This window comes from Natator depressus, chromosome 11 (assembly GCF_965152275.1).
Source record: "Natator depressus isolate rNatDep1 chromosome 11, rNatDep2.hap1, whole genome shotgun sequence".
NCBI lineage: Eukaryota > Metazoa > Chordata > Testudines > Cheloniidae > Natator > Natator depressus.
Genome location: NC_134244.1, coordinates 26,022,744 through 26,046,860, shown reverse-complemented (window position 1 = coordinate 26,046,860; position 24,117 = coordinate 26,022,744). Strand labels below are relative to the sequence as shown.

The following is a 24,117-nucleotide window of genomic DNA, read 5'->3' as shown; positions in this document are numbered from 1 at the left end:
TAGACATGCATCTGTTTCTACCCAGAATACCACTCATTAACTATCGAGCTTCCTGGAGAGGTAATAACATGTTTTCTGACTAGACGGCAGATTAGCATAGGAAGATGTTTAATAGGTAACTATACATCCTTGCCTGCTAGCTACCAACTGGCATTCATTGTATTTCTTTCAGTCTACCTCTGCTTAAAAGACTGGACATTATCTTTGGAAATGTTAAACAAACAAACAACACTGAATTTTGCATTGCCACCTTGGGACAGACTAGATGATTTATTCACTTTCAGCAGCTAATTTCTATGATTTTATGACTTGGACAATATATATTAATGTAAAAAAAGTTTTTTTCTTAGAGAAAGAGACATCATTGTCTTAGTTAACTACTATATCAGAGGCTGATTAAAAGAATTGTAGAAGACATTAAGTTTATTCGCTAGTGTCAAGGAATGATGGATTTTTTAAAATAAAATGATAAAACTAAATCACTTAAATGTATAACACCATCTATCAACAAAATATCCTAGGTGTTTCCAAAAACAAAACAAAACAAAAACAAAAAAATCCAGATTAAAAAACTAAAAACATACAATAATTAAAATCAGATTAAAATTATAAATAAAACCAATCTGCTGTGCTAAAAGCCTTTTAACATCAACATTTTTAAGAGATCAGGAATCATGACTGTCAGGCCAGTATGCAAGATACATGGCTATAATGTGGAAACATTTTTAAAATAATGATTATTGCTTGACTAAATTATTTACTCTCATAAAACGTAATGAATCTGTAGACTTCCAAAATAATCATTTTTAATTCATCAGTTTCTGCTACAAAAAACCCTAGTGATACACACTATGGAACAGAACAAAGGCGTAACACTTCAAAATTTTCAATTTTGTTCAAGGATAAGATAAATTGTATTCTGATTGGACTGGCTACCGGTCTGGTAGTGGGTCTATGCTGATAGGAGACAAATACACTATATTATCAGTGATGTTTCAGTCTGTTTTGCTCACCAAGATTCTGGATGTGGTGGAAGAGGTTCAAGCAACTGTGAATTAGACTTGTTATCTTAATCTTGCATGTGCTCTCACTCTCTCTCTCTAGGTGTAGCTACATATATTCTCTTTGATTTCTCAATGCCTGGGGGAAGACTGTGTACTGGACGAGAGCAAGTCTGTTGAAGCTTAATACACAAGATAGAGATGATGGTAGTAATGCAGTAGGAATCACTGGGAGAGAATACCAGTACTCCTTTCTTCATCAAGGAAGTTCATAATACAGGGATCATCAAGTGTCATCAGTAGCCATCAGCATATTTTCAATTTCATTTAGCTCGACAAATAGCAACCATTTCTCTGCCTGCTTACTTAGAGGTGACAACAGTAGGGAATATGTGTGTGAGTATAAAACATCTGTTCTCCATAAGTAGAACTGGCTTTCTATCTGCTTCCAGGTGCAATTGAAGATGTTGATTTGTGTTTACACAGCCTTGTACCATTTTGAGTCCTCACTACAGGGAGATTCCTCCCTACCTCTATCTGTATTACTTTGGCAGCTCAGATCACTCTTTTGCTACCAGTTCCTACATTTGTACCTCTAGGAAAAGAAGGCAGGGTGTTCTTGATGGAAAGTTCTCAACTCTGGAATTTGCACCCTCTCCTGTTCAGAGCTCACATCTGTTGATCTTCAAGGCTTACTGCAGAGCTCATTTATTCACTCAGGCATTTCGTTGAGAAGGGAATGTATGACTATGGGAAGAGTAGAGATTCTGGGAAAGATTTAGGGATGGGAGTTCATTTAATTTTGATATTGTTAATGATGGCGACTTCAAAATTTGTACGTGTGTTTAGAGGAAGCATTTAGGAAGGACTGAGTGGGCAAAAGGCAAGGGGGAGTGCCACTGTTTCCGAGTCAGTAATAACTCAGAAGAACATGATCTTGAAGGCTTATGGATCAGTGTCCTAAAAGATAAAGCACAAGATGGGCTATTAGTTGGTGCTTGCTACAGACCTCCAAATCACATAAAGGAACAGGATGACTGCCTCCTAAAACACCTATCTATAGTATGGGGTGGGGGGGGGGGGGGAACGACCCTGCGTGATCATGGGGGACTTCAATTTGAGTGACATACGCTGGAGGTCTCAGGCTACCAGTACTAAAACATCCTTGCAATTTTCAATATTATAGAAGACAATTTCCTAACGCAAAAAGTGTTGTACCCACGTAGGGGAATTCTTTATTAGACCTTGTTCTAACCAGATAAAGAGAAACTGATCACTGAACTAAAAATTAATGGTCGTTTAGGCAGAAGTGATCATGACTTATTCAGATTTATAATATACAAGCAGAATAATGTCCAGACCAGTAATATATACTTGGTGCTTTAATAGGGACAATTTCAGAAAGCTGAAAACAAATTAGGAGCCAAATCAGCTGAGAGGGAGAATTTAATTTAATTTAATTAGAAAATGTGAATGATAATGGGAAGAATTTAAGAACACCTTACTAAATATCCAAAAAACATAATCCCACAATTGAGGAAGAAGGCTGTGCTGTTTAAAAAACTGACCTGGTTTAGAGCAGAAGTGAAGGCAGCTATTAAAAAAAATATATATTACAAATAGAAGGAAGGGGAAGTTGATAGTAATTAATATAAATCAGAAGTTAGGAATTGTAGAAAAGGGATAGGGGAAGCAAAGGAACACAAAGAGAAGTGTATGGCTAGCAGGGTTAAGGACAAAAAGAAGGAATTTTTAAAATATATTAGGAACAAAAAGAATCCTGACAATAGTATTGGTCCATTACTAGATGAAAATGGTACAATTATCAATAACAATTCAGAAAAGGCAAAAATATTCAATAAATATTTCTGTTCTGTATTTGGGGGGGAAAATAGATGACACAGTCTCATCATATGGTGATAACACTCTGTCCATTCCACTAGTATCTCTGCAGGATGTTAAACAGAAGCTACTGAAATCAGACAGTTGAAAATTGGCAGGTCTAAATAACTTGCATCCAAGAGTTCTAAAGAGCTGTCTGAGGAGCTTGCTGGACAGTTAATGTTGATTTTAATTAAGGCTTGGTGCACTGGGGAAGATCCAGAAGACTGGAAGAAAGCTAATTTTATGCCAATTTTTAAAAGGGTTAAATGTGATGACCCACATAATTATAGGCCTGTCAGCCTGACATCAATCCTTAGCAAGATAATGGAGCAAGATATGGGACTCTATTAAAAATGAACTAAAGCAGGATAATGTAATTAACGCAAATCAACATGGATTTATGGAAAATAGATTCTATCAAACTAACCTGTTTTTTTAAATGAGATTACTAGTTTTGGCTGATAAAGGTGATAGTGTTGATATAATATACTTAGACTTTTGTAAGGCATTTCACTTGGTATAACATGACATTTTGATTAAAAAACTAGAATGATATAAAAATAACATGGTGTACTTTAAATGGATTAAAAACTGGCTAACTGATAGGTCTCAAAATGTAACTGTAAACAGAGAATTGTCATCAAGCAGGTGTGTTTCCCAGGGGGTCCCACAGGGACTGGTTCTTAGCCCTATGCTATTTAACATTTTTATCAATGACCAGGAAGAAAACATGTAATCATCACTAATAAAGTTTGCAGATGACACAAAAATTGGGAGAGTAGTATATAATGAAGAGGACAGGTTGATTCAGAGTTCTCTTGGATCGTTTGGTAAAGTGGATGCAAACAAACAATATGCATTTTGATATGGCTAAATGTAAATGTACACATCTAGGAACAAAGACTGTATGCTGTATATACAGGCTGTCCTGGGAAGCAGTGATTCTCAGAAAAAAGATTTGGGGGTCATGGTGGATAATTATTGGCTCTCAGTGTGGTGGTGTGGCCAAAAGAGCAAATGTGATCCTGTGATGTAAGACTACGGAAGAATCGAGAAGGAGTAAAGAGGTTATTTTACCTCTATGCTTGGCACTGGTGCAGCTGTTGCTGGAACACTGTGTTCAGTTCTGGCATGCACAGTTCAAGAAGGATGTTGATAAATTGGAGAGGGTTCAGAGAAAAAAAACATGTGAAGAGTGATTAAAGGAATAGAAAACAGGCCTTATAGTGATATTCAAAAAGCTCAATTCTATTTAGCTTAATAAGAGAAGGTTAAGGGGTGACATGATTACAGTCTGTAAGTATCCAATATGATGGGGATGTCAAGAGTTTTCAGGTTATCTGGCAATGTCGATACCAGACAGAAAATGTTTTTCACTTTGCTGGCTAGCAATTTCTAGTGGACTTCTTCCTACTATTGTTAAGGATGGCCTGAACTGCTTCTGAACATGTCCTTTCTAGGTTCGACGCCCATCCAAATACCTGGCTGTCAGATGGAGGGAAGCTATATTCGGATCCTGACCTTTCACTTCACTTGGGTCAATAGGTCCAGGAAGAATTCAATACTGATGGTTAGGCATGCTAACATCTGAAGAATATTGGGGAACCACAATTTTCTGAGCCATCTGGGAGAAATTAGGATGACCACTGCTCTATCCTGCTTGATCTTCCTCAGAATGAAAGCTAGACATGGAATGGGAGGGAAGGTGTACGTTAGCTTTCCCAATCAAGGAACTAGAAGTGTCTCTTCCGTGGAGTCCTGACTTTGAGCCCTCTGGAACAGCAGATTGGGCATTTTCTTTTCTCTTGAGATGCAAGCAGATCACAAGACCGAGACTAGCACTGCCGAAATATGTTCTGTACCATGGAGTCATGCAGCTGTCATTCGTGGTCCTTGGAGAAATGTCTGCTGAGGCTGTTTGCCAGTGTGTTTTATATCTCTGGGAGGTGCACTGCTAACACAGATTTGGTGGTGAATATACAGTTCCAAAGATTGACAGTTGCTATATATAAGGGGTCGACCTTGCGTCTCCTTGTTTGTTGATGTAGAACACTGTTGTCTAACATCACCTTAACATGCAGGATTTATATGAATTACTTGCAGGTCTCACAAACATCTTGTAGTTCTAGGAGGTTTTTGTGCACCCACAACTCGAGGACTCCATGTTTCCTGCACTATATGCTTGTCTATATGAGCACCCCAACCCACTAAAGAGGCAACCATGATCAATGTCTCCTCAGGTGGGGAGTAGTGAAAGGACCTCTTCCCCCACACACTTGTTCCCTGTACCCACATCCTGCAGGCTAGAGAAGCTCGCACTCTGAGGGGAAGTGAGACTAGTTTGTCTATACTGTGTCTGCTCGGCATGTATAACAACCGAAACCAAGCCTGTAGACAATGAAGGTGAAGACTCATAAAGGGTGTCTCCAAGGACAGGAAGCCATATGACCTAGAAGGAAGAGACATGATCAGACTGACATCTGGGAGCTCAACTGTATTGACTGACAAGGTTCTTTGTAGACTAGACTCTGCCCTGAGGAAGATATGCTTTGGCACTTAGAGAGTCTAGTGTTGCCCCAATGAACTCTACAGTCTGCACAGGAACTAAGACAGACTTTTCTGAGTTTATGCAGAATCCCAGCAAGTGAAGAAGACTGACCAGAGATGAGGTTGTTGTCAGTACCTCCTGATGAGATCTCCCCATCAACAACCAGTCATCAAAGTAGGGAAAAACTGATGATCCCTGGTAATGGAAATGAGCTGCCACAACTGATAGCACCTTTCTAAATACCCTTGGCACTGTAACAAGGCCAAAAAGGAGCATCCTCTGTTGACAGTGGTTCAGACCTACAGGGAACCTCAGGAATCTTCTATGCGGAAGTAAGCAACTTTCACATTGACAGCTGTGAACCAGTTGCCATTGTTCAGTGAGGGATACTGGGGTGAGCCATTCTGAACCTCAATTTGTGGATACACATTGAACTTTCTGAGTCTAAGATGGGTCTCCATTCTCTCTTCTTTTTTGGGGATAAATATTTAGAATAAAAACCCTTTCCCTGGTGTTGAGGAGGTACCAACTCTATGGCTTCTTGATGACAGAGGGAGTATACCTCTTGAATGAGCATTCTCTCTTGAAAGTGGTCCCTGAAGATGGATGATGAAAGAGGTTTTGGAAGGTGAGGGGAGAAGAACTCTGTGGTGTAGCTGGTATGAATTATGTTGAGAACCCATTTGTGTTTCATCTGCCAGGCTTGAGAGAATGGGGAGAGATGAGCCTGACAGCCACCAATTTGGGTACTGGGATCTTGGGTAGATGGATGCAGTAACTGGAGTGATTCGCAGCTCTCAAAGGTCCCCAAAAAAGGTGTTTCTTAGCAGGAGGTTGGGATTGGAAAGGAGAAGAGGGGGGAACACTGTGCTTGTTCTTCTGAGAGTGTTTCCTACCTTCCTCATGTCCCTGAGTGGAAGAGTCTTTAGCTCTACTCCTTTCAGCTCCAGAACTGGAGGTCATCATGCTTGGAGGAACACTTCTCAATGCTGCTGCATACTGCACATGGAGGCTTACCTAGCCTAGGTCAGAGTGGGGCCTCACTGCTTGATCCCCTAATCTTCTAAGCCTGTACTCATAGGTTTGACAGGTTTGGCTGGGAAAGTATTGGCGAATGCTGCTCTTCGACAGAATGGAAGCTTCTACAAGGCATTAGAAGCCCTTTTGGAGGTCATCGCTCAGGAGGACTGCCTTGGTGCAGGAATCCCAGTTCTTGACTCCTGGGATCCTGGCTCTCAGGCATATTACTCACTCCTTTGAGGGGGGCGTGGGGTGTGAGGGGAGAGGACCCTAAACTTTCCCTAAGTTAGCTAAAACTAAGAAATTATCTAAAACTATAATGAACAAGTAAAGACTATTTACAGATAAAATGCTGAAGAAGACACTGAAGGGTTCAGTCTCAGATCATGAACGGTAGAAAGGAACTGGAGTTGGGCTGCACAGCCCCTTATGCCCTAGAACAGGGCATGGGGAGGAGAATGGTGCAGGTGAAGACCAACCGATATTGCTAGCAAAAATCTTAAGAGTCTCTGGTGCATGGAGCGCATGTGAACCTACCCACCGTGGAATACAGATAGAGATCATCACTCAAAGAAGAAGAGACAGTTATCTGACCTGGAATATAAAACTCTTCCTAAATTCTCTCTACTAATTCACATAATCCCATTTCTTCAGGTGGCTAAAGTCAAACAGTGGATGCACGGCCAAAACTAAACACTTGCTAACATTTACAGCATTTATATTTTTAAAAGTCCACTATTAAGTTTCACTGCAGTTTATTACAAACATTATTGGACAAATTCATCCCCACTATAACTCCTTATAGTATACAGCATGAAAATGAAGACAAGATGCAAATGTTTTTAATACTCCCTCAGACAAACCTAGCCATATAGTATATTTTACAAATTCGAAAATTATGTGCTGAAGTTATAAGTTTGAACTTTTATTTTAATATCACTCATTTTGAATTTATATTTATATATGAAATTAACAGTATAACTGCCTTGATAGGATTACAATTGCAGAAATAATCAATTCTCTAAAATATCAGTGCTAAAATGGAACAGTACTTTTGCAGGATTACTTTATCAGAATAAAAAAAACTGCAATTCTTCCTCCATAAAATGCATTTTTTCTCCATGAACATTTTAGGAGAGCCAAAGTGCTAAATAATTCTGACTTCATCTTTTAATGAAAGTAGTATCTGTTTGAGACTATTATGTAATTTATTTGTTTTGAACATTTCAAATTGCATGTGTTGTTCTTATGAAGAGAAACAATACAAGCAATGTAAAATGTCCAAGACAAATAGATTACATAATATCAAGATACTATTTTCCATTGCTGTTTAAATATACTGTTTATATTTTTTAAATCAAACTATTAAAAACTCGAAACGTAAGAACGGCCAGACTGGGTCAGACCAAAGGTCCACCGAGCCCAGTATCCTGTCTTCCGACAGTGGCCAATGCAACGTGCCCTAAAGGGAATGAATGGAACAAGTAATCATCAAGTGATCCATTCCCTGAAACTCATTCTCAGCTTCTGGCGAACAGAGGCTAGGGACACCATCCCTGCCCATCCTGGCTAATAGCCATTGATGGACCTATCCTCCACGAATTTATCTAGTTCTTTTTTTAATCTGTTATATAGTCTTGGCCTTCATAACATCCTCTGGCAAAGAGTTCAACAGGTTGACTTAGCACTGTATGAAGAAATGCTTCCTTTTGTTTGTTTTAAATCTGCTGCCTATTAATTTCGTTTGGTGACCCCCTAGTTCTTGTGTTATGACAAAGAGTAAATAATACTTCCTTATTTACCTTCTCCACACCAATCATGATTTTATAGACCTCAGTCATATCCCCCCATAGTTGTCTCTTTTCCAAGCTGATAAGTCCCAGTCTTATTAATTTCTCCTCATACGGAAGCCGTTCCATACCCCTAATAATTCTTATGCCCTTTTCTAAACCTTTTCCAATTTGAATATATCTTTTTTGAGATGGAGCAACAACATCTGCATGCAGCATTCAAGATGTGGGCATACCATGGATTTATACAGAGGCAATATATCTTCTGTCTTATTATCTATCCCTTTCTTAATGATGCCCAACATTCTGTTCGCTTTTTTGACTGCCGCTGCACATTGAGTGGATATTTTCAGAGAACTATCCACAATAATTCCAAGATCTCAGTCCCCATCATTTTATATGTATAGTTGGGATTATATTTTCTAATGTGTATTACTTTGCATTTATCAACATTGAATTTCATCTGCCATTTTGTTGCCCGGTCACCCAGTTTTGAGAGATCCTTTTGTAGTTCTTCGCAATCTGCCTGGCACTTAACTATCTTGAGTAGTTTTGTATCATCTGCAAATTTTGCCACCTCACTGTTTACCCCTTTTTCCAGATCAGTTATGAATATGTTGAATAGGACTGGTCCCAGTACAGGGACACCACTATTTACCACTCCCCATTCTGAAACTGAACATTTATTCCTAGCCTTTGTTTCCTATCTTTTAACCAATTACCAATTCCTGAGAGGACCTTCCCTCGTATCCCATGACATCTTACTTTGCTTAAGAGCCTTTGGTGAGTGCCCTTGTCAAAGGCTTTCTGAACATCTAAGTACACTATTTCCACTGCATCCCCCTTGTCCACATGCTTGTTAATCCCCTCAAAGAATTCTAGTAGATTGGTGAGGTATGATTTCCCTTTACAAAAACCATGTTGACTATTTCCCAACAAATTATGTTCATCTACATGTCTGACAATTTTATTCTTTACTATAGTTTCAAACAGTTTGCCCTGTACTGAAGTCAGGCTTACAGGCCTGTAATTGCCAGGATCACCTCTGGAGCCCTTTTTAAAAATTGGCATCAGATTAGCTATCCTCCAGTCATTTGATACAGAAGCTGATTTAAATTATAGGTTACAAACTACAGTTAGTAGTTCTGCAATTTCACATTTGAGTTCCTTCAGAACTCTTGGGTGAATACCATCTGGTCCTGGTGACTTATTACTGTATAATTTATCAATTTGTTCCAAAACCTCCTCTAATGACACCTCAATCTGGGACAGTTCCACAGGTTTGTCACCTAAAGAGAATGGCTCAGGTTTGGGAATCTCCCTCACAGCCTCAGCTGTGAAGACCGATGCAAAGAATTCATGTAGTTTCTCTGCAATGGCCTTATCGTCCTTGAGAGCTCCTTTAGCATCTCGATCATCCAGTGGCCCCACTGGTTGTTTAGCAGGCTGCCTGCTTCTGAGGTACTTAGAAATGTTTTTGCTATTATTTTTAGAGTCTTTGGCTAGCTGTTCTTCAAATTCTTTTTTGACCTTCCCAATTATATTTTTTAGACTTCACTTGCCAGACTTTATGCTCCTTTCTATTTTCCTCGCTAGGATTTAACTTCCACTTTTTAAAGGATGCCTTTTTGCTTCTTACTGCTTCTTTTACTTTGTTGTTTATCCATGGTGGCACTTTTTTGGTTCTCTTACTATGTTTTTTAATTTGGGTTATACATTTAAGTGGAACCTCTATTATGGTGTCTTTAAAAGTTTCCATGCAGCTTGCAGGGATTTTACTTTTGGCGCTGTACCTTTTAATTTCTGTTTAACTAACCTCCTCATTTTTGTGTAGTTCCCCTTTCTGAAATTAAATGCTACAGTGTTCTGCTGATGTGGATTTTTTCCCCACCACAGAGATGTTACATTTTATTATATTATGGTAACTATTACCGAAAGGTCCAGCTATATTCACCTCTTAGACCAGATCCTGTGTTCCAATTAGGAGAACACAGGATCTGGAATTGCCTCTCCTCTTGTGGGTTCCAGGACTAGATGCTCCAAGAAACAGTCATTTAAGGTGTCAAGAAACTTTATCTCTGCATCCCGTCCTGAAGTGACATGTACCCAGTCAATATGGGGATAGTTGAAATCCCCCATTTTTATTGAGTTTTTTATTTTAATAGCTTCTCTAATCTGCCTGAGCATTTCACAGTCACTATCACCATCCTGGTCAAGTGATCAGTAATATATCTCTACTGCTATATTCTTATTATTAGAGCATAGAATTACTATCCATAGAGACTCTATGGTACAGTTTCGTTCATTTAAGATTTTTACTTCATTTGATTTTATGCTTTCTTTCTCATATAGTGCCATTCCTCACCAGCACGACCTGTTCTGGCTTTCCAATATATTTTGTACCCTGGTATTACTGTGTCCCATTGATTATCCTCATTCCACCAAGTTTCTGTGTTATGCCTATTATATCGCTATCCTCATTTAATGTGAGGCACTCTAGTTCACCCATCTTATTATTTAGACTTCTAGCATTGGTATAGAAGCACTTTAAAAACTGGTCACTTTTTAGCTGTCTGCTAATGTAATTGAATGGGACTTTTTTTTCTTTTTCATTTGACTGCTTCTCATCAGATCCTACCTGTATTTTATCATCTTCCGTCCTCTCCTCCTTACTAGGACATGGAGAATCTCTATTAATAGATCCTCCCTTAAGGGATGTCTTTGTCCGAACCACGTGCTCCTCCGCACCTGTCGGCTTTCCCCCAGACCTTAGTTTAAAAACTGCTCCACAACCTTTTTTTAAAATCATAATAGACCAAAATCATTATTGTAAGGCAATCTAGCCAGTTGAAAGAAGGTAAGACGAAAAATACAATTATTTGAATTACAATGAGGATAACATCTTCTAGAATTGTACTATGAAAATATTGATGACAAACAAAATGTTCAATGTATTACAGGGAGTTCCTGGTATATGTTGGGGTTGCATTCCTGAAAACGGCGACGGATACTGAAATGACGGATATGGGGGAGTTTTTCCCCATAAGAAATAATTGGTCGCCCCGCTCTTCCTGACCCCTCTCCGCCCCACCTCTTCCCACCCAGTTCCGCCCCCTCCTCCGAGCACGCCCGATCCCCTCCCTCCCAGTGCCTCTTGAACGCCGGGGGAAGCATCCAAAGAAAAGCCACACGAAAGGTGACGTGACGGAGATGCAGTTCGGGACCGATGTGAATCGGAACACATTCTCTTATGGATGAGCAATGGATACGTGAAACGACGGATAAGGGGAGACATATACCAGGGACCGCACGTATTAATAGATATCTATTTCTAAAATGCCCATCAGGGTAGTACCTGGGCACTCTCGGTACAATCTCAATTTAGGAGCCTAAAATTAGATACCTAAAAATTAAGCACCTAAATACACATTTTAGGCGCTTTAGTATTGGCTGGATCACCTAAGTCCCTACCTGAGCATCAACCTATGAATGTTACCATCATCATCATAGTTTAGTTAGGGGACTCAATCAGTGCTTGAGTGCTGAAACCTGTTATTCTGGTATGTAAATTTAAGTGCCCACATTTGAGAAGCTATGTAATAGACCACAATAGCTTTGGTCTACCTTAACTTGACAGACAATATTATAAATTAATTACAACATAGGATATGTTACTGGACTACTAGTGAATGCCTTGGGTGTATTTAAACCCTCTGCTTTCCACTACTGAAGAAGTGAACCAACAATCATCTAATGCAAATCACACCATAACTTAGTTATTAGAAAAACTGAAGAAAAATGAACAGTTTGGTATATTTATTAATGCACAATTATGGCATTTTCATTACTGATCATACAGTTTTGATGTTGCAGTCTTAACTTATGCACTTATTGAGAAACTGAAAATTATAGTCTTCCCTACAATTATAACCTGGCCATATTGGCTAAATTTACGGCTCATGCTATTGGTGGAGCTGGTAGCACTAACTATTAACATTGCCTGGCACTTCCCCTTATAAGGCCCTATTTTCAGTTACTTATAACTTTGTTAAACTAACTGCCTGAGCTGAAATTTTCTATACTGGGGTGTCTATTTTAGGCTGAAATCCCCGCCCCCGCCCAATTTCAGCCAACATGCTTCAAGTGTTGCCAAGAATGAGGCTAGGGACAAATACATTGTTTTGCCCATGTTAAAAAATTCCGGCTATTTTTTTTTTTTTTTAAACCTTTCATGCCCCCATACTTTGAAGCAGGAACTAGAAATTTGACAGGGGATGTCTTTTGCTGTCCCTGTGAAAATCAACTCCAATCTGACCAAGTTATAAGCCTTTGAAAAACTGCAGAGTACACATGCTAGTTTAACAGCAAAAATCTCAGAAGAGTTCATCCACACTGGGCATGCTCCAGCCTGGGGCCAAGCAAGACTTTCCCTGAAATTGCTGCTCTGGGTCATGCTAGGTGCAGGTCCCAGCAACGGAACTGAAACCAGGGAGACTGTCTTTCCTGTTCTCTAAATGTCTCCCTCGCAGTAGGAGGAAGGAGCTGACTGATTCAAATGTCAGGGGGACAAGAGAAAGACCTTTGAGAGCAGAAGAGTAGACTGGGACATGGAGTGTAGAGTGGCTGGAACACTGGGACTGGAGGCTGGCAGCGGAAGGGAAGAGGGAAACTGGGATATTGAGGGGAGACTGGGATTGGCTGGGCAAGGAGATTGGGATTGGGAGTCCAGAAGGGAAGACTAGGACTGGCCCACTGAGGAGCCTGGGATTGGAGTGAGCAATGAGAGGTGACAAGGAGACAAGCTGGGGAAGATTGGGCAGAAAGGGTCAAGCTTGGAGGGGGGAGATGGCAGAAGGCTTTGTGACCAGAACAGTACACTCCCCTCCAAGGCCTGCAATGGAACACAAGATTCCTGAGTCTCACACTTCATTGCTGTCAGAAAATATTTGTGAAAGCCATGGACAAACTATATCATCCCTCTCTAGTATTGATTGCTAGAGGCCTGTGCAGTTGATCTAAAGGTTCCAACCCTGCTGATGAACCATGTGGGTGTCAATATGATGTCACATGATGGAATTTCTGTTTTTTCAATTTGTTTTTTAAAAGCGTAGGAAATTACACACAAAAACTTGATTCAAAGAACATTAAGGTTCTAAAGTCAAGCACTGAAAAGCAACAAATGCCTAATTAAGGCACGTGTGCAACCTTAATTTGGCCTTGTATATATGAATTATGATACAGTCTTTAATTACAAGACCACTTAATATTTTCTGCACAGGACCCCTGCCTTATTTAGTGGACAGTATGGACCTGCTTTGGGAATGAATTGGGGCTGTGTAGCGAAGGAGACCGTTGTCTGTAGGACCCCGCCTCATTTGTTGCAAAAGCTGGAATTGTATGTAGTGAATGAGACAGTGGATTACAGGAAGAGAAAGGATGATCTCATAATTAAGGCAGTAGAATACTGCCTTGGGGAACTAGATTTTATCCCTACTTGTAACACACAGTGCCTATGTGATGCTGGGCTAATCACTAAAACCAAACTTGTATGTTCTTCATCTTGTGGGTGCCTGACTTGAGACTGTGGAGTCTGATTTGCAGAAGTGTCAAGCACTCACAGCTGCAACTGAAGTCAATGAGACTGTCTTTTTAACTTACATAGTGCTATACAATGCCCAGGACTTTGAAAAACCTGGTTCTAGGCATTTCAGAATGGGTACCCAAAATGAGGGGACACTTTTGATCTTAATCTTTCTGTGCCTCAGCTTTCCATCTGTAAAAGGGGGATAATAATACACCATCTCACAGGAATGTTGTGAAACTAAATTAATGTTTGGTTTCAGAGTAGCAGCCATGTTAGTCTGTATTCGCAAAAAGAAAAGGAGGACTTGTGGCACCTTAGAGACTAACCAATTTATTTGAGCATAAGCTTTTGTAGCCACTGAATGCATCCGATGAAGTGAGCTGCAGCTCACGAAAGCTTATGCTCAAATAAATTTGTTAGTCTCTAAGGTGCCACAAGTCCTCCTTTTCTTTTTTTGAATTAATGTTTGTGAACCAATCAGATACTATTGTGATGAGCATCATAGAAAAAAGCCAATGAGAAATTAAAAATTCTGTCTTCAGACTAGGCTTTGAATAGTGTGTAGTAAACAAGGCATGGGGCCACTTATTGAACAACGAGGAGAAAACAAAATATTGAAGAACCACTTATTAAGCATGCACTGAAAGAGATAGTCCTATGGAAAAAATAACGTGATCATGTAATACATAGACGGTATCATAATACATATGTACAAGGGAACCGAATTAACAATGCACAGGCAACCGTAATTCTGGCATTTCCTAACTTTTGAGTGCTTGATTTTGCAATGTTAATTATGTTCATTTAACATGGATTTTTTGTGTGTTCCATATTAAGTATTAATGATAACACCATATAGTAATACAAACTGCTACATACATGAAAGGTGGTAGGCTGAGTCATGGTTGTTATGGAAACTGTAACTTTGAATTTCCTGACATTTGTATAACCACAGCATTTCACCAATGCACATTTTTGCATTTAATATTCTCTAATGTTTCCATATGTACAAATATTGAGCCAGATTCAGCAAGGTCTCTACTTTTAACTGATTTTTTCAAAAGATCTTTAAAGTTGTTCATTGAGTCATTTTCCTAGTGCTAGAAATTTTGCTTCAGGAACAACTAATGGCAAATAACTGAAATGTTGTCAAAGGCATTTTTATGTTTGCAGCATGCACTCATACAAAAACCCACCGACATGTTTCAGGATGGTGCTGAAAGGATAGCATTGTCTCACTGGCACCATCAATATTGCTCATGAAATACCACATGGATAGAGAACAAGAAAAGCTTACACCTTAAAAGGCGTTGAAGACAAGTACAGCAGAAACCTGTTTATCCGATTTCATTATCCAGCTCTCCGTATTAACCGAACAACTAGTGCACACACAGGAGTATGGGAAATTGACGTCACCTCCCTGGCAACACTACTGTAACCATCCTGTCTTTTCAGCCTTGTAAAATGACTGCGACTACTAAGCGAAATCATGTAGTACTATCATTGGATGCTAAAATAGAGAGTATTAATAAAATAAAGGCCAATCACTGGCAAAAAACAGCCCAAGATTATAACATTGGAAAAAGCATAGTATCGCAAACTGTCAATTTTTTCCCAGCCATTATAAATATGAGTGTTGCTGTACTTACCGTTGTCCTGTATACAATACTATATGTTAATTTAATACTTTATGCATATTACATATTGTTATTGTTGTTAGTTACCATGAGTATTGGGGTTGCTGCAACTTAAAATGATCATGTCTGCATTTTTAAAAACTGGCACTGTTTATTAATAATGGTTTGTATTTGCTGTAAAGAAGGGGGCTATGTTTTAATGCTTAAGTTTATCATTTCTGCATTTTTAGAAACCGGTACTCTTTACTAGAAGTAATGGTTCGTGTAAGCTGTAAATAAAGATGACAACTTTTCAGGGAGGGGTCAGCTAGTTTAAAAGCAATTCCACATCTTAAAACAACATTTTGAAAGCTCTTTGTCCACTTTCCTGATTATCCGAATTTTTGATTATCTGATCTAATTGGAACCAGGGCCAGATCGGATAAACGGGGCTCTACTGTAATTATTTGATTCCTTTAAGCCTGTACTTATTGTTTTGAAGACATGAATTGTAAGCCTATAGTACTTTAAATTCCTGTTCAGACACAAGCCAACAGTTTGTCAGTGCGACAACAAGTAAACAATAGCACACTACAACCCTGCCAACTTCTGTATCTTTTTATAGCTGTCTAGGTCTTCTTCCTCTAAACTCAATTTACTTCTCCTCTTTTCTTCCACATTTTTTTCCCTCTTCTCATATTTTACATTGCTCAAAATCTCTCACCTAGTTTTGTAAAATCTTAAATAAAGTCCAAAAAAACAGATAAAACCAAATATAGTTCAAATATACATCATTTGTTATATTGTATAATAAAAGATTTGCATATGGCAGCCAGTCTGGTTACACTAAACATAGCTGGGATTAGGAAATTCTGAAAAGCTTGCCAGCAATGACAGAATATACTAAACTTATCTGAAGTAACCCTTTCCATACCAATTTGGTGCTGTGTGAAAAAAAAAATGCTTGTCACAAAGTCATATAGTATTTGTTCAGAATACTTTTGACTTACTAATATGCAATGTATGATTTTGGGTGTAAATTTCAAATCTACACTTGAAAATTCATATGGGTGTGCTGGCATTTTCAAAGATTGCTGGTGTATCAGAAAATGCATACATACAAACCCCCAAATTACAAAGTTATAAAATTGTAGAATTCATAACCTGCATAAAATAAGGAATTCAGAAACTAGGTGCTCCATTTCTGCAGATCTCCTAAGCTCCTCAGGACTGAAGCTAGGATCCTTTGTTCCTCCTAATAATTGTAAAGCAGCTCCTTCTTGTGCGGACTTTTGCAGGAGTCTAGCTTCAGCCCTGCAGAGCTGAGGTGCTCCAGAGGAATGGTGCATTAGTCAGTGCAGTCCAGAGTTTTGGTTCATTAGATTTCACAAAAAACAGTATTGCAGTATATATCATTTCTTTCTCTCTTCCTCTTTCCCCCAGGACACACACAAGGACAGACATACAGTAAAATGAAGAGGCAAATTATCTGGATATAAAACACACTGTAATAGTTAGAAGCTGCCACTGGGTTTTTATGCTACCACCGTCTACGCTTCCCCTTATAAGAAAGCTGAGCCTAAACTGTCATAGGTGCTGCCACAGGATTTCAGAAGCCTCCTGTTGCAGGATCAGAAAGACATGCATTCCATATAGGCTGCAGGTTAATAACTAACAACCAAATCCTGATACAGCCAAGATTCCGACTGATGTCAAGGATACTTCTGGGAGTGAAATGAGAGTCTCTTGGTAGACAAGAGGACCTCATGATTTTAATTAATTTGTAAATGAATAAGCATCTGCTTACTTTCTGTTCCTCTTCCTGGCTCGGTTGTAGGCTTCCAGACCTTCTGTTAGTGTCTTCAACTTCTCAGGCTCCACCTGAGTAAAGGTACGAACATCAAACTACATTACCCAGACCGGCAATTATTAAATGCTACTTTTACTTTACTGCTGGACATGCGGTTGTTTAGGCTATCGAGACTAATTTTCACTGCATCCACAAAACATTTCTGTTCCCACCAAAAGAAGAAAAGTAATATTTTTACAATTCCTCTGTATGCTCATACCAATAGCAATAAAAATGCAAATAATCATGGCACAGTCCTAAAATATTAGAATTAGGGACTAAAATTAGAATGTCATTTTAAAAAATTTAATCCTTTTTGCTTAATACCATAAACAATATAAACATTGTCTTTGCCAGAGGATGTTGTGAAGGCCAAGACTATAATAGGGTTAAAAAAAGAACTAGATAAAATCATGGAGGATAGGGCCATCAGTGGCTATTAGGCAGGATGGGCAGGGATGGTTTCCTTAGCCTCTGTTTGCCAGAAGCTGGAAATAGGCAATAGGGGATGGATCACTTGATGATTACCCGTTCTGTTCACTCCCTCTGTGGCACCTGGCATTGGCCACTGTTGGAAGACAGGATACTGGGCTAGATGGACCTTTGGTCTGACCCAGCAAGGCCATTCTTATGTTTTTACTGTTGTCAAAGTCTCACAGATCCTAATTCTGACTGCACACACATTTAACTCTTATTGAAGTTCGCTGTGCTTCATAACAACCTTTTATGTACTCTTATTACAATATAATATATTTTAATATGTGCCATCAACCTTTTTTAAAAAAACCTGTTACCTACCTTTCATAACTGTTGTTCTGAGATACGTGTCGCTCATGTCCATTCCATTCTATGTGTGCGCGCACTCATGTGCACAGTTGTTGGAGATTTTTGCATTTGCAGTATCCGTAGTGTTGGTTGTAATTCCCTCTTGAGTGCCGTGCTCATGCGTCAGTATATTAGGCGCTGCCGGCCCTGCGCCCTCTCAGTTCCTTCTTGCAGGCAATTCCGACAGAGGGGCAGGAGGGCGGGTAATAGAATGGACATGAGCAACACATCTTGAAAAACAAGTTACTAAAGGTAGGTAACTGTTTTTTCTTCTTCTTCGAGTGCTTGCTCATGTCAATTCCATTCTAGGTGACTCAAAAGCAGCATCCATGGAGGTGGGCTCAGAGTTCACGGTCATGCAGCTTGCAATACTGCTCTACCAAAGCCAGCATCATCTTGGACCTGCTGGGTAAGTGCATAATGCGATGTAAATCTGTGGATGGATGACCAGGTAGCAGCCTAGCATATGTCCTTGTGCTCTGGTTGATGGGCAATTACAATCGCCAGAGGAAGCACCTAGGCCTGGTCATAGCAGCAGTGGATACAGGCAGTAATCCAAGATGAGATTCTCTGAGTCGACACTGGATGACCTTTCATTCTGTTGGCCACTGCGACTAACAACTGCGTTGCCTTACTAAAGGCTTGGTCCTCTCTATGTGGAAGGCTAATGCCCTTCTGATGTCCAGAGAATGCAACCTGCGATACTCCTCTGACTTATGAGGTTTAGGGAAGAAGACAGGTAAGAATATGTCCTGGCTCATATGAAACTGTGAAATAACCTTGGGTAGGAAGGTCAGGTGCCGTCGCAGTTGGACCTTGTCCTTGTAAAACACCGTGTAGGGTGGCTTTGAGGTAAGTGCCCTAATCTCAGAGACCCTGTGAGCATATGTTATTGCAACCAAGAAAGCGACCTTCAAGGAGAGGAGAAGGGAGCACGAAGCCAGAGGCTCAAAGGGGGGCCCCATGATCCATGACAGCACAAGATTCAGGTCCCACGGAGCAACAGAGTCCCTGACGTGAGGGCAGAGGTGCTCTAGGGCCTTGAGGAACCTGGCAGTCATGTCCTGGGCGAAAACTGACCTGCCCTCGTGCAGGGGACGGAAGGCCAAAATAGCAGCCTTAACAGATGAAAGGGACAAACCCTGGATCTTAAGATGCAGGAGATAATCCAGGATTAACTGCAGTGAGGCCTGCTCAGGTTGAATACCTTCATCCGAAGTCCAGCATGTAAACCGTTTCCTTTTGCCCAGGTAGGTCACTCTGGTTGAGGGTTTTCTGCTGCCTAGCAGGACGTGCTGGACACTGGCCGAACACTCCCACTCATCCGCATTCAACCATGCAGCAGCCAAGCCGTCAGGTGCAGTGCTGTCAGGTTCGGATGCAGCAGTCTGCCATGGTTCCGAGACAACAGGTCCAGCCAGAGCAGTAGCTGTAATGGGGCGGCCATTGAGAGGTCCAGCAGCGTGCCGAACCAGTTCTGGTGCGGCCAAGCCAGCACTATGAGGATTACCTTCGCTCTGTCCTGCTTGATCTTCACGAGGATTCTGTAGATTAATGGCACTGGAGGGAAGGCATACATCGGGGTCCTGACGACAGGAGTAAAAAAGTGTCCGACAGGGAGCCTCTGTCAATCCCTCAAATCGAACAGAAAGCGTGGCACTTCCTGTTCTGTCTGGATGCAAACAAGTCCACCCAGGGAGTCCCCCACCTCTGGAAGATTAGGCTGACCACCTCTGGATGGACTGACCACTCATGGCAAGACGAGAAAGTCCTGCTGAGGCGATCTGCCAAAGCATTCCTGGCCCTGGGGAGGTGTGCGGCCACGAGATGAATGGCATGCTGAACACAGAAGTTCCAGAGCCTGAGAGCTTCTTGGCCAATGGCAGAGGACCGGGCACCACCTTGCTTGTTGATATAGAACATTGCGGCAGTATTGTCCATCTGGACTTGAACCAACCTGCCTTTTATCTGAGGCAGGAAAGCTTGACGGGCCAAGCGGACCGCTCTGAGCTCTCTGAAGTTTATGTCTAAGGAGCAATCGTGACCTGACCAATATCCTTGCATGCCAAGATCACCTAGAGGGGATCCCCACCCCAGATCCGAAGCATCGGAGACCAGGGTAACCGATGGGGATGGGGCCGCGAAGGGGACTCCCTCCAACGCTGATGCAGGGTCGAGCCACCGGGCGAGTGATGACAGTATGTGGTCTGGAACCTTGATTACCTAGTCTATGTTACGTATGTTGGGGACGTAGACCGACGCCAGCCATGCCTGAAGGGGCCTGAGATGAAGCCATGTGTGCCAGACCATGTAACTGCAGGCTGCTATGTGGCCCAACAACGTGAGGCAACTGTGAGCAGTGGTGAGAGAGCGGGCTTGCATATACAAGATTAGGTCTGTCATGGCATGGGATTGGTCTTCAGGGAGGAAGGCTCTGGCCTGAGTAGAGTCGAGGACCGGTCTTATGAACTCTGTGCGCTGCACTGGAACTAAAGTTGATTTCTTCTCATTTATCAACAGTCCTAGATCGTGACAGGTGGTGACTAGATCGCAGTGCTGCCGCACCTGGTGTCAAGACTGGCCCTGGATTAGCAGTCATCGAGGTACAGGTAAATCCGAATGCCCTGATGCCTCAGGTAAGTGGCCACTGGAGCCATCCACTTTGTAAACACTCTCAAGGCTGACGAGAGACCAAAGGGCAGCTCCGTGAATTGGAAATGGCGGTGGCCCAGCACAAAATGGAGGAACCGTGTGTGCCCTTAGAAAATGGAGATACGGAAATATGTATCCTTCAAGTCGAGGGCGGTGTACCAGTCTCCTGATTCCAGGGAGGGGATGATGGAGGTCAGGAAGACCATGCAGAACCTCAACTTCTGTTGAGGCAATGCAGGTCCAGGATGGGTCCTAGGTCCCCTTTTGCTTTTGGGATTAGGAAATATCGGGAGTAGAATCCTTTTCCCCTCCTATCCCGAGGGACCTCCTTTACCGCCCACAGCCTTAGGAGGTTTTCAACCTCCCCAGTGATGAGTTGCTCATGAGAAGGGTCCTTGAAGAGGGGTGGGAGGGAGGGGCAGTTGAGAACTGTAGGTTGTAGCTTAAGGATATTGTGTTGAGCACCCAATGGTCCGATGTCACTCGCGACCATGCCGACTGGAAGGGGTGCAGGAGGTTGAGGAAAGAATAGGAAGGTGGATCCAGGTAATTGACTGGGGCACCATCCTTAGGTGCACCTTCAAAATGCCTGCCTCTGACCCCCGTGATGTTTTGAGGGGCCGGGTTGAACCGGCGAGGGAGAGGACCAAGGGTGTCATTGCTTAAATCCTTTGTCTTTGTCCTTTCTCCTGGAGGCATCCTGTCAGGAAGACCCCCAGGACCTAGAAGGAGAACGCAGAGGAGGCGAGAACTGCTTTCTGGCCTGCTGCAAAGTGTGGAGGCCCAGTGATCGCAGGGTGGTCTGGTAGTCTTTAAGGCCATGCAGCCTTGGGTCCATGAGCTCAGAGAAGAGCCCCGCGAACTCAAACAAGAGGTCCTGGATTGCGGCCTGCATCTCCTGGGATAACCCCAAAGATTGTAGCCAAGAGCTGTGCCACTGCCCAGGCAACCACACTGGCGGCAGAGTCTCTAGGATCCCAGGCCATCTGGAGGGTGCCCCTTGCCACCGCTTTGCACTCCTCCAGGATCATGGTGAACTAGTGGGCCAGGTTCTGTGGAAGGGCCTCCCTGAACTTGCCTGAGGAGACCCATACATTAAAATTGTACCTGCCCAACAAGGCTTGGTGGTTGGACACCTGAAATTGTAGACTGGATATAGAATAATTCTTTCTGCCAAAGAGGTCTAGTTGTTCGGCGTCTTTATTTTTCAGTGTGCCACTTACCTGTCCCTCTCGTTAACTGCGGACACAACCAGTGACCCTGCTGGTGGGTGTGTATAGAGATATTTGAACCCTCTTTTGGGAGGTAATACTTCTTTTCCACCCTTTTGGACGTGGGCAGAATTGAAGCTGGGGTCTGCCAGAGCATTTTAGCAATCTTTTGGACACCTGGGTAGACAGGCAGCGTGATGCGGGCCAGGGTGGAGGATGGTATGATGTCGAACAGTTCATCTGATTGCTCTGCCAACGCCTCAATTTTGAGGTTTAAGTTGTCAGCCACCCTTTTAAGAAGAGCCTGGTGCGCCTTAAAGTCATTGGGGGACTGCCAGTCTGGGAGGCCCACGCCACCACTTCGTCCGGCAATGAAGACTCTGAGGACATCGCAGGGGGATGGGCGGCACCTGTTGTGCTGCCCCCGTGATGGGCTCTGCACCGTGCTCTGAACCTGGTGCCAGCAGTGCTGGGGGTTTGTCCAAGGTGGCCAGAATGGTGGGAGCATGGAACCGGCATCATTGGTACTCCCTAAGCGTTCCAACATGGCCATTGAGCAGGCCACTGGCCCTGCTGCCACGCCGCCGCCACGCTGGTCTTGTGGGCTGATGGAGATTCGTACCCTTTCAGTGATGGGCTGAACCTCGGCTCTGATATGGACCAGTCCCCTTCCAGTGACCACGGTGGGGCTGGGGAGGCCTGCGTCTGCCAACTAACCCTTGTTGGAGACCTATGTCTAGGGGGAGGGGATTACCACTGTAATAGACCCAGGCCAGTTGGGTACAGCAGAGTAGCAGAAGGCAGATATACTGGCCACTGGATTAAAAGTTTTCTGTTCCCTGACTGACTAGAGCAGGGGCTGCTCCAGGCTAATGAGAACACCTGAGTCTAAAATTAACCTGCAAAGAGTCAGGTGAGGCCATTAAGCTAATGTGACCACCTGACTCAAATGAAGGCCCCTCTGATAATATAAAAGGGCTCACTCCAGTCAGGCAGAGAGAAGCCAGGGAGCCAGAGGAGAGGAAGTGCGACTGAAGGGCTGGTTAGTGAAGACACCCTCAAGTCATTGGTAAGGGAGTCCTAAGGTAAGGGTAAAGAAGGGAGAAGCAGGAGAGCTGTGGGGAAGTGGCCCAGGGAAATGTAGCAACTCTGGCAGTGAAAGGTTGGCTGCCAACAGCTGCTACCATTAGGGTCCCTGGGCCGGAACCCGGAGTAGAGGGTGGGCCCGGGTTCCCCCCAACCCACCACTACAGAAACAGCTCCTGGGAGGGGAAAACACGCCCCTGTCAGGACAGGAGGCTAAACTATTTTGGCATGAGGCTGTAGGAGCAACAGAGACACTGGGAATTTCTCACCAACCTCCACTGCTGGCTTATGATGAAAAGGGCTCAGTAGACTGTATCCCTCGCCCTAGAGAGAGAAGGGCTATGTGGAGGGTTGCAGTGAGCCTCTGAAGCTAGCATAAACCGCCTGGAAGTGCGGGACCCACAGGGACAAGGTTGGAGCTCTGCCACACCACCTTTCCCTCATGTGGTACTGGGGCAGTGGAGATCGGTGCCATGATGGTGAGCAGTCCTGCACTGGCAGGGACGGACGCCTAGGAGACTGCCTAGGGGATAGACATCTGCACCAAGGAGATCTTAGGCGGGAGACTGGCTGGTGCTGGGAATGCAGGGACCAGTATCTCGATTCTGGCATTCTGTGCCTCAGGAAGGAGAGCGCAGTGCTGTGGACCCGGGCCTTCTAGCTGGCAATTGAGGTTGTGGGACCGGGATCCTAGGCAATGGGGACGGGGACGAACACCTGTGATCTGGGCATTGATGGCGCTCCCCTGCCCTTTGCGGAGGTCCCATGGCTGGCTTGCCCTTGGAATGCAGGCCATAGCCACGTCCACTGCCTGGTGCGGCATCTGCAGTGCCAATAGGCCCACCAGATCTTTGGCTGCCTGGGCCGTCTCAGGCGACGAAGATCCCTGTTGGGGCCGGGATTCCCTACCACTCCTGGGATTTGGATGCAGATCCCTGGCTGGGCCAGGGGGTCCGACCATAGCGGTACTCCCCTCTAGCTCCAGGGTGGGCACATGACCTGAACTAGGTCCTTTGCCCAGGTCCCCCTTCCCCTCCGTGGATGGTGCTGG

General features: G+C 42.9%; 1 protein-coding gene across 5 annotated transcripts in view; it reads right to left on the bottom strand.

The window, feature by feature from the left end:
• MBD5 (methyl-CpG binding domain protein 5) overlaps nt 1-24,117 on the bottom strand; it is a 247,306-nt gene that overhangs the window by 12,210 nt on the left and 210,979 nt on the right. For all 5 annotated transcript variants that reach the window (XM_074967320.1, XM_074967318.1, XM_074967321.1 and 2 more), the window contains one exon: nt 17,251-17,324. In XM_074967320.1, coding sequence (XP_074823421.1) covers nt 17,251-17,324 — 74 coding nt within the window. The remainder of the gene's footprint in view (nt 1-17,250; nt 17,325-24,117) is intronic.